Here is an 11,683-nt window from a genome sequence, read left to right as displayed (position 1 = left end):
TAAACAATCAGGATGTAGATTGTTACACTAGATTTTTTTTTGTTTTTTGATTTTTTTAGAAACAAGATTCAATAAAATTCTGTCTAGAAGAGACAGCATTAGATTTACTGGCAATGCTTATGTAAGTATCAACAGGATAAAGACTGTATCAGACAAAAATAACTTCAAAGTAAAACCATTACTAGTGAAATCCAGAGTTCTAGTTTCATGCTGTGGTTGTGATAAAATACTCTAGGGGAAGAAAGGATTTATTTGGTTGATACTCCCAGGCCACAAATCCATCACTGAAGGAAGTCTGGGCAAGAACTCAAGCAGGAACTCAAAGAGAGTTCCACATACTCTTACCCTTAACCAGGAAACTCACTCACTGTTGAGAAAATAGAGCAGAAATCACAGAGTGTAGGCTTAGAGTTTTCAAAACCTACTTTAAATAAAGGTTCTAGTTCACCACCCAACAGAGGTAGTGGAAAGGAAAGGTTAACAGGGCAAAGGTAGACGTGGACCTGGTTAGAAATGTTCTTTGGGGTGATTCTAATCTTCATGTCAGGATATTAGCAGTTCAGTTTACACGAATTAGCAGCAGGAGCTCGATCTACTTGCAAACATCATTCACAAATTACCAATGGCAATTTGATCCAGAAGAAACTCCAAGAGTCTGCCAATTGGCCAGACTCCACAAAAGAGGCTTCTTGTTGCCAGAATTTCTTTGGTGCATCTCTCTACGAAGTCACAACAATAATCAGTAAATAAGGCAAGGCAAACCAATGCCACAGTTCAATCAGTGAAGACCAGTGTCAGCAAAGACCAATGAAGACCAGCAAAGAGTAGCAAGGTTAACCAATGCCACAGTCTTGTCCACTGTCTTCTAGGTTATATTTACACCCTTTCCAAACATCATATGTCTGCTTTAGCAAAACATCATATGCCCCCTTTCTAGGTAGCTTCCAGAAAAATACCACATGCCCGTTCTCAACAAAACATCCTCTCATAAAACAGTTTCCAGAAAACCATCACATGACACAACTAAGTCTCCAAAGAAACCAAAAATTTAGTGGAGCAATACTCTTCACTGGAATGCTCATGGGCTCAAGTTTAGCTAGCTGTCTTGTACAGTCCAATGCTATCTGCCCAGGGAATGGTGTTGCTAGCATTGGGCCCCCTACCTGAATTAACAACCAAGACATGCCCATAAATCAATCTAATCAAAGAAATGCTGTGAGTGAGATGCCTTTCTCTGATGACTCTAAGCTATGTCAAGTTGACAATTAGAGCTAATTAGGACACAGAGTTACACTTTTTGAACTGTTACAAATATACAACATTGGCAAGTATATCCACATTAACAACAGGGAATCAAATACAGCACAGATAGTAAAAATAAATGAAAAGGAAAAGATACCTCAACAATAGCTGAAGGCTTTGGGACCCAGTTTTCTGTTTCTGTTTGTTTGTTTGAGACCAAGTCTTCTGTAGCTCAGGGTGAGACAGCAAGCCAAGCTCACCAAGCAAAAGGGAATGACCCTGGACACCTGATCCCACCTACCTCCCACACTGCCCAAACACTGAGATTATAGGTGTGAACTACTATATCTGGTTCTAAGACTCAACTGTCTTCCTTTCTTGCATGTTGCCTGTGTGTGTGTGTGTGTGTGTGTGTGTGTGTGTGTGTGTGTGTGTGTGTGATGGAATTTAGGGCATCACAGGTACTATGCAAGTGTTCTACCACTGAGCTATAGTCTGACTAATTTTCTATTAGACATTTGGCTTGAGATTAAGCAGATACATATAATTATTCATGTGCTATTTCATTTAATTCTTATAATTATTTATGCAATGAGAACCTTTCTCATGTTATTGATTTTACAAATCAGTAAGGTAAAACAAATCAAATAAGTTGGTCACAGTTACACAGTAAATGATGAGGTCTACAGCTTTTTAAACATTGTTCTAGCTACGGTCTCATTATTTATATAGATAGTGCAAAGCTGATATAAATAGGCCAGAGCTTGATGCAAGGACAAGGACACAACGGAATTACAAAAATGCTTACAGAATTAAGTAAAAATTACTAAGTGTTACATGCAAAAGAAAATTGTGTAGATGATCTATTCTGAGGGTATAAAAAGACTAGAACAAAATTTCTGCCCCCTCCATGCATCTAGATCTTATTCTTTTCTTATACTGTTGTCAAATAGCAAGGGCAATTACCCAAGCTAAGGCACTTTTAAAATACAGTACAGAGGGTAGAACCCAGGACTATATACAAACTACCCATGTGCTTTACCATTGAACTCATTCCTCAAGCAAAACACTCTTAAGTGACTTTCTCTTACCTACATCCAATCCATTAGTGAGTGATATAGCCCGTTCTTTCAATATATATCCCCTCTAACCACATTTCCATTCTTACATCCATCTAAACTACCACTCTCTCTCTCAGTAAGATTGCTGCACTAGCCTAATTAGTTTACTTCTTCACTGAAGAGAACCAGATCCCTTGCAATCTATCTCCACAAAGCAGCCAAATAAATCTTCTAAAACAAATTTAATCATGTCACTCTGTGATCCTCAACTTACTCCACGCAAAATTTGACAACTATTATGTGAAAAAAGCAAATGACATTGTGTACACAAGTGTGGAAATTTAATATTTTACATAGGAAAAGGCTAAAAATAAACCAACATGTTCGTGTTGGTTCAATGCAGATAATGGAGAGTGATTTTTCTTTACTTTGAGCTTGCCCAATTTCACAAATGCACAGAACTGCTTTAAAACAACAAAAAATTAAGAGTAAGACAGGCATGATGCCTCAAGCATGTTAACAGCAGTTTGGCGTCTTCCCACAAAGCTCCAAACCCCAGTTCTAAACCTAAGTGCTGTCTAAATGGCTTCTACATTCTTCAAAGACACATGGAAACTACAAGAATTAAAGGGTTTTACGATGCTTGTAATTTGTTTGTAGTCTGTTACAACTAGCCTATTAAGAGCTCGCTGGGATCCATGCTAATCGTGTACGAAAGTAATAGCTTTCCACAGAAACAACATATTTCAAATATATTTTCCAATTATTTAAAGAACGCCCATCTCGTATGGAATAATACTTGAAGCAACCACAGATGGTGGAAAAAGATGAAGCGTTCACAAAGCCACGCTTGCCTCCAAAGCCTCAACTTTTTGCATTGTCTGCTGGCGGCTTGCCAAGCGCTGTGGTCTCCACGGTGTCACCGAACAGGGCGGTCCTCTACTTGAGGGCTCCAGGGGTGCGCACAGACGCAATCTTGGCAAGCCGCTCTGCTGACGTTGCGGCAGAAGAGAGGTCCGGGCTGAGGCCGGGAGGCGGGACAAGTTGAGCAGGAGCTGGGAACTGGCAAGGCCTCTTTACAGCTGCCCGCCGCAGTACTAAAGCAACAACCACCGCCGGTCGCTTTGAACACGCCCACGCTTTCTCCTGGACCTCAGTACGCACGCGTCTCTCTAGCCTGCCAATGACTTCCGGGAAGCTGGTTCCGCCGGGGAGCGCTCACTTCCGCTCCGATCCGCGGAAACCACAGCTCTGGATCGGGCCGTTCCGATACCAGGGCTTCGAAGCGTGGTTATGGGGGGGTTGGGGGATGGAGGTGGGGGGTGGCGGGGAGAAACAAGGAACTGTTTGGCCTGTCACTTTGTAAACGTTTCCTGCATGATTAAGCTAATGTTTCAACTTTTACTAACAGTAACAGCTTAGAATGCATTTAAACGTCTATTTCGCTCTCAAATGGATAATAGCGTGGAAATGAACTTGATGAAAATCAAAATCTTCAATGGAAAAGTTTGCCAGCATCAGCACATTTAGAAGTGCTTTAATTTTGTTCTTTTAAGAATGGTGTGTGTAAATCTGAGATTGGTCTCAGTTCGGTATCAGACAACGTCCATTATCTCCAACTTAATCTTCTCAGAAGCAGAAAACTTAATTCCCATATAAAGCATAACACAAAGAACAAGGTCAAAGGGGGATCTGGGAGTTTTTCTGGGTGTTTAAATTAGGCCAAGTCTACGAGCTCTCCGCTAATCAATCAGCAGCAACAAGAGACACAGAGCAATTTTCACCCACTACTGGACCACATAGAGAATCAGCGCTCAGAAATGCACTCTCAATACCAACATCCGACCCTTTTCTTTGCTCCTTTTCCCCAGCAGGTTCCTGCACTGAAACACTCAAACTTCCACACAGACTGGCGCTCTAGGTGAGTAAGGCCTTGATCTCCCCGTGGTCCGCCCCCTAGCCCCGGAAATTACATCACGGCACCCTGCGCCCCGCCCCCGGACGCAGAATTTTTCTATCCGGATTCTTAGCGCGGACTCGGAGTGCCGCTTTTCTCTACGTGCTTTGCACATGCGCGACTGCTTTTCCCTTCTTCCTCCGCTCCCACTGGCGTCTACGGTTCGCGGAGCCGCCGCCAGCACCGCGGAGAAGTCGGGAAGTTCAAGATGGCCGCCACGGAGCCCCCGTCGCTGCGGGAGCAACCTGAGTAAGTGCATCGTGCGGGTGGTTGGAGCTGGGCCGCCTGGCCACCGTGCGGGGGACGGCGGCGACCTGCGCGACGGGCGGGAAAGTTCAGGCCTAACGGGCGATAGCCAAAGTTTGCCTTTCCGCGCGCCTTCGGTGGTGCGGCGGGAGGCGTGGGAGCCGCCCGGGCTTTGCTGCCGGTGGGGCCGCGGCTGTTGGGGTGCCGGCAGCGCGGCCTGCTGCGCGTCGTTGCCCCGGGAGGCGGCGGCACGAGCGGCCTCTACAGGTCCAGTTAGCGTGGTGGCTGCTGCTGCCCTGAGGTCGCGCCTTCCTGCTCCTCCCTGGGGGACCGTGGAGCTCTGGTCTCAACCCTCGGCGATCTCCCCATGGGGGATCCAAGAGGGACCCGAGGGGCAGTGGCAGCCGGCAGGCTAAGCCCCACTTTCCTAACGCCTATAGTATCCTTGTGATCCTGCTGATAGTAAAAGCAGAGACAGGAGTGCTAGGGTCACACTTTTGACTGTCCCGGAAATTGTGCTAGCGAAGTCCTTCGCCCTTTACTCTTCATTCCAACCACAGCCCGGTATTTCTCTGTTCATTGGCAGCTTTCGAACTTTCAAACTTGAGGCAAAGTAAGGTAGACTACCTGGGTTTTGAGGCCTGGCAGTTTTTGCCCTACACCCTTTAGGAAGGGACATGGTAGAAGTATTAGGAATTATTGCTACTTATAAACCATTCTAGTCTGTGTTATAATTAAGCGAATATAGAAGTTCTTGAAGCCAAGAGAACATCCGTGAATACGCAAAAGGACTAGCTCTTAAATAAGAGCAGTGTTTTGTTTCCCACGTTTACGCTTGGAAACAACTTTAAAGAGAATACTATTAAAGACTGTTTGGCAACGGCACCCTCCCCACCCCCCATCTGCATTATCTATGCTTCCAACCTGTTTAGGAAAGCGTATGATACCGTCTCCAGCAACTTGTGGCAGAGGATGACTTTACCACCAAAGAAGCTTGGCTTCTTTGCTCAAGAATCTAGTTTGGTGTTCCCCTGTCATTTGCTTTACTCAGCTTGATAGAGAATTCATATTTTTATTAAGTATGTTTGAAAGTTGCATTGTTGTTGTGATAATTGGGCTTAGCAGAGAACAGATAGGGTTTTAACCAGACATAGCTTGTTGTTTTTCTAAGTTCATGGTGTGGCAGTTACAGGATGTTAGTCTAGTTTGATGGGTGTCTTCGGCTGTACAGCTGAGTACTGTTCAGGTAATCTGAAAAGTTCTTGGTATTATATCTATTTACCTAATTTGAGGGGAGAATTCATTTACATTTATTTTGAGTATGAGCCAGCCCTATTATTTGCATATTTAAATAATCCTGTCATTATAAACATGGATTTGTTTAGGCTCTGGCAACTGTACATAACACTGACCACGGTTTTTACTTTACCCGCCCTTCCCCCACCGAAGTTGTGGAAATGGAATTTTTTTCCGTGTGTCCTATTTTTGCTAATTTGAAAGTAATTAATGAAGTAATAACAATTTGATATGAAAGCAGGCACTATGTGTGTATTGTTGACCATAGTGCTCAGTGTCTCATGGCTTGGAGTTGCACTGAATAGCTTGTAGTTACAGGGAATCTATTCAACATAGAGAATCAAGAACACACATATTACATAGTTTAAGTTGTCCCCAAGGGCTCAAAGAGCTTTTGTTATAATGGCCTGTGCATTTGTCAACTTCTTTACTTCAGCTTTAAAAAGAAAAAAAAATCTATTCGAAGTCCCTAGGGACCAGGGACTATTCAAATCATTCAAATAGTAGCTCATTAATTCTTGTAACAGCACCGTGGAGCTAGATACTGTTATTGCTGGTATTTTACGGATGATGAGAATAACACAGAGAAATTAAGTAGTTTGCTCAAGGTCACACTGCGATAGACACATTTAACTTTGTACAATATGGTTTTAAAGGCCAGCTTCTGACTGCTGTGCTGTGACTCCTTTTTCACTTGCCCCTAAGATTTAAAATACATTTTTTGCTGGTGTCCCAGAAAAATCGTTGTAGGGGGTGAGGAGAAATTTTAAGGATCAAATTAAGAGCCCTTTTGCACATGTTAATAAGCAAGTACTTTACCCCTGAGCCACCTTCTCAGTCTGAGATCATTGAGCAGGGCCTGGCACTAGAAGTAAACCTAGAACCTCACACACACTAGCCTAAGTGTTCTACCACAGTGATGCACCTCACTCCCCTGAGCTCAGGGGAGTGTCTCTCAGGCTGCCTCCCAAAGGTTGCCTTTACAAGCATGCCCTACCATGCCCAGCCAAAGATGTGCTTTTGATGTGTTGTTTCTAATACATTAAAATTTAATTCTTGGGACGTGATTTGGAAAAGGTAAAAACAGAAACTAGGTTTCAGACCAATTGGTCTTTGGGATCCATTCTAACTCCTGTCTCCATCAATTCTGTTTTAAAATGATTTCACTTTGGAAGAGAAAGTCATTTAGTTACTTCCTTTACATTGGACTTTGCTCAAAAAAAAAAGTCTTGAATGCTTCCCAAATAAATTTATAAAGACTATCCTAGCTGGACATTGGTGGTGCAAACCTATAATCCCAGCATTCCAGAGGCAGAGGTAGAGGCAGGCTAGTTGAGGACAGCCAGAGCTACACAGAAATTCTGTCTCGAAAGCAAAAAAAAAAAAAAAAAAAAGGAAAAAAGTGACTTATATGTTGATAACTGGGCATGATGTTGTACACTTTTAATTCCAGGTCTTAGGAGACAGATTTCTCTCAGTTTCAAGCCAGCGAGAGCTACATAGTAAGGCTAGTCAAGCCACTGGGCTGCCTATGATGGCGCATGCTTGTGATCCCAGCACTTAGAAAGCTGAGGAAGGGGCAGTGAAAGCTCTAAGCCACGTAGGGTTAATTCACCTTACTCTGTCTCTCATGTTTGTAGGGAAGAAGGTCAAATGACACTAGTGCAAGGTAATTGATGACTTTATTTTGATGATAGTATTTTGAAAGTGTTCTGTGTCCAGATCCTCCCAAGACCTCAGTAGCTTACAGGGTAAAACTTAAATGAGCAACTGCTGAAGCCTGAAGCCTCCTGTGTTGTTTGTATTTTAGGTCATCTTTAATCCTGGGTGTGAGTGAGTGTTAACCAATACAGGCTAGTAGCTTGTTGATAAATACTTGCTTTGTGACATATTTGTTAGGCAAGTGTGTACATCCATTTGTTATATTGTAAAATGCAAATATAATAGATTTATATGTCTGGGATTTATATAGTTTTGTTGTCCATGAAAACTATCCAAAAGCCACCATTTGTCTTAACCAGCAGCTTTTTGTTAAGCTTTAAAAGAATGGTATTGGTAATGAACTCTTTTGTCACAGTTTATTTACCCATTTCTTGTGGTACTGGTAGTAAAACCAAAGCTTGGCATGGGCTGGGTACTAATGCCACTGAGGTGCCCTTGGAACCATAAAGTATAATTCTTGTTTCCTGAAGTTTGTTTTCAAAGATCAACTGAAGAAGATGGGAGTTTGATGCAGGGTATATAGGATTATTTTGGAAATCCTATATTGGATGGTCCTAAGGTAACATTTTTTCATCAAAGTTTGTAAAATTAATAGATTTTTTTAAAAGCTAGATTATATCACAATTCTTAATGAAACTTATTTCATGTCTAGAGTTAAGTCCTTTACTAAACTATACTTATCATTCTATTTCCACCATTTTTAAAACAACAGGGCTCTTTTTGGGGGGGTAGATTTGACTTACTTAGGGTATTGCTTATTAAGTACCAAGGAGTACAGTGTGTGCACATAGAACTCTGGGAAGCACTAAGTACTAAGGAAGCAAAAAATATGGCTCTTATGTAATTACTGTGACCACATTATGTGAATTTAGTCTAATTGTCATAACCAACCTATGATTTGTCTGTGTTACTGATTATCCAGTTTTTATGGCTAAAAAAAGTGGCAGTAGAGGAGCACCCTGCCCGAGATTATAATAGCTGTGTTATGTGGGGCAGCATTTTGAGGCAAGTAGTTTGATTCTAGAGTCATCTGCTGCCTTTAATAGTATTTCTTCCAATAACTTAGTAACTGCCCTGCATCTCCACAGAGTATGTTTGAACAGGTATACTTGCTAATATGTATACAATAATAGCATTTTACTGGGGCAGCTTAGTTTATGCTAAACACTGTTAAAAAGAAGCATTTAGGGTTGGGGATTTAGCTCAGTGGTAGAGCGCTGGCCTAGGAAGCGCAAGGCCCTGGGTTCGGTCCCCAGCTCCGGAAAAAAAAAAAAGAACCAAAAAAAAAAAAAAAGCATTTAATATCTTTTTAGGTAGGTACAGTTGTTTTTCTCATCTTACAGAAGAGATACCTGAGGTCACTTACACCTTAAACTTACCAAACCCTAGTCCCAACACTCAAGAGGCATATCTCTGGGTTTAAGGCCAGCTGGTCTACAAAGCAAGTTCCAGAGGGACAGGACTCGACTGACACCTTACCAAATTCTCACAGTTAGTACAGTAGTGGAACCAAGTTTCAACTCCATGCATCTAGCCTGGGGACTGCTTAATTTTAAGGACAGTTTTATGTAGTGTGACTTAAATTTCACTTTTGTGACTAAAATTCTATACGGTGTCTACTTAGATTTTAGACACCATTTAAAATGAACGTTTTATCTTTAAAAAGACTAATACAATATTTCTTGAACTTCCCTCCTAATCAGTCAAGATTCAAAGGGGGAAAAAAAACCCTATCTTCTGGATGAGAGACTTCTGAAGGGGAAAGGAAGTTAACATGTATATCCTCTATAAGGAGCAAAGTTGAAATACCATTGGCAGTCTGATTAAATACAGGTGTATCTTCCTGCTCTGTAACATAAAACTGTGTTAATGTACAAAGATAATGTTCTTTGAAGTCTTTGATTAAAAAAAAATGAGACCTAGGAAAGCATACTACAGTTACCCTGTATCATCTCATACTCTACTAGCAAGAAATTGCTCCACGCTAAAACCTGAGTCGTCAGAGGACAGTTCCTCTACACATCTCTTCAATGCATTTCCTTTCTACACTCCATCACAGCAGAACTTAAAGTTGGTAAATTTGAGGGTTCCGTTTGTTTGATGACATGCCGTGGCTTTGTGTGTTTCACTCCTTTGTTGGTGTCCTGATAATTTCTCACTCATAAATAGTCAGTATTCTTCTCCCCTACCAAATTATTGAAAACTGAGACCTAGAGGACAAGACTGTAGACTCACCCCCTCTCCCCCATAGTCCCCAGAAATGGCAGTGCTCTTGTAGGTAATCCAGCCACCATTCTGACCCTGCAGTTCTGTGCCCATGGGTTCTCAGTGGACTTCTAGCTCTGTCTCACTCACTCTTGGAACCACATATATTTTATCATCTGGAGTTGTTTCACTTGAGAGATTAACCTTCTTAGACCAGAGTCTTTCACAGGTGTCATGCCCTGACCATCATGATCAGAGTGTGGTTTTCTCTACATGACTGACTTTTGCCATCTGCTTTCTCTGTTTGAAGTGATGCTCCTCTCCAATTTTTTTGCTTACTCTTGGATACTGTTAATCTACCTATACTTTTAGCACACATTCCTTCTCAGGTAACATCTTTTTTTCAATGTACCCAGTTAACAAATGGGTTGGGGATTACACACACACACACACACACACACACACACACACACACACACAAACACAAACACCTCTGTCCCTGGGATCTACAAAACACCCTTATTGACTGTTGTCAAACATGGATTTAGATGACCTGTGTTCCAACAACCTCTCGTTGGGTCTCTTGTGTTGGTTCTTCTCCATGTTGTCTGGTTGTTCTGTGTGGAGGTCTTTTCCATTGTACTATACTTTCCCTTAGGAAAGCAAATACACCCTTGGACATTTTTATTATCCGGTCACCTTGCTGAATACCTGAATGTAGTAGTAGTAGGTCATTTAAAAATGTGCAGAGACTGGTGAATAGATTCACAATTTCTTCTTTTGCAAGAAAACAAACAGCTTACTCAAAAGTACCAGGAATATATCATATCCTTTGAAGTCAGGTGGACTGTATCTTCCTCCATAATAATGTGCTGGTCTAAACCAAAAACTATCTTGATTTTGCTTTTGGTCCCATCTTGTAGAAAGTGCCTTCGGGAGAGAAGGATTGTTTGGTAGGATTGGTGCATTGAGTATGTTATTTTCCGTAGAGTGTTTTGAATATATTTACAGTGGTTCTGTTGGAACATAATACCATGTAAGTCAAGGAGCATCTGCAATGCCGTTGAGTTTGTATTTAATCTGGAATTACTGAACACTTATTTTACCTTGGCAAGTTGGGAGTCATAAACTTGTTATAGCAAAAGCATTTAAAACACAGAACCTCCCTTAGTTTGTACTTTTTTACATAGCATCTATGAATATGAACATAATTTGGGATAACAGTTTTTATTTGAAATTCAGAGAAAATAATTCTCTGAACAAATCCTGGCTCAAATCCTGCAAACTTTCCAGGATTAGATTGCTATTGGCCTCCAGAATGTTTTTTCTGGTGGTTGTTATGGCTTGGTAGCTATAGACCAAGATTCCTCTTGTTTTAGTTTGGGTTTTATACCACAAACAAGGCAGTTCTTAAAAAGGCAACCATTTGATTGGAGCTGGCTTACAGTTTGAGAGGTTCAGTTGGTTCTCATGGCTGGCAGTATGGCAGCATGCAGGCAGATATGGTGCCAGAGAAGGACCTGAGAATTCTACATCTTGAACCAAAGGCAAGCAGGAGACTCTGCAATCAGCCAGGAAGCGGCTCTCTTCTGCCCTAGGCAGAGCTTGAGCACTAGGAACCTCAAAGTCCTCCTGCACAGCAACATACTTCCTCCAGCAAGGCCACACCCATTCCTGACGGTGGACCTCTCACTATGGGCCCTGTTCTTCGGAAGCTTCTGGGGGCACATTGACTTCTTTGGATTTAGCTAATATTAGCTATTGAGTTTTTTCAAGAAGGGGTGTTTTAAGTGAGATGTGTTCACAGCCAGTAAACAGGTAGATTATTATTGACAACCAAGTTTTCTGAGCATCAAGTGGAAAAGGTTAGCTTCTCAGTATGTCATTTTCTATGCCTTATGAAAAGAGAAAGGGGTCTTTTGTATTTGTGAGAAATGCTGGTTTAAAATCAAAT

At 41.7% G+C, this 11,683-nt stretch overlaps 1 protein-coding gene across 39 annotated transcripts in view; it reads left to right on the top strand.

Moving 5' to 3' along the window:
* The first annotated feature begins 4,342 nt into the window (after nt 1–4,342).
* The window catches only part of Prpf4b (pre-mRNA processing factor 4B), a 34,277-nt gene continuing 26,936 nt past the window's right edge, over nt 4,343–11,683 (top strand). For all 39 annotated transcript variants that reach the window (XR_015640693.1, XR_015640692.1, XR_015640691.1 and 36 more), the window contains 1 exon segment: nt 4,343–4,509. Coding sequence is in view for 2 of the 39 variants with exons in the window: in NM_001011923.2 (NP_001011923.1) it covers nt 4,469–4,509 (41 nt within the window). In the remaining 37 variants the exon portion in view is untranslated.

The sequence above is a fragment of the Rattus norvegicus genome, chromosome 17 (genome assembly GCF_021556685.1).
Source record: "Rattus norvegicus strain SHRSP/BbbUtx chromosome 17, alternate assembly SHRSP_T2T, whole genome shotgun sequence".
Lineage (NCBI taxonomy): Eukaryota > Metazoa > Chordata > Mammalia > Rodentia > Muridae > Rattus > Rattus norvegicus.
Note: the sequence above shows the minus strand (reverse complement) of the source record. Positions and strands in the feature narration are given on the sequence as shown.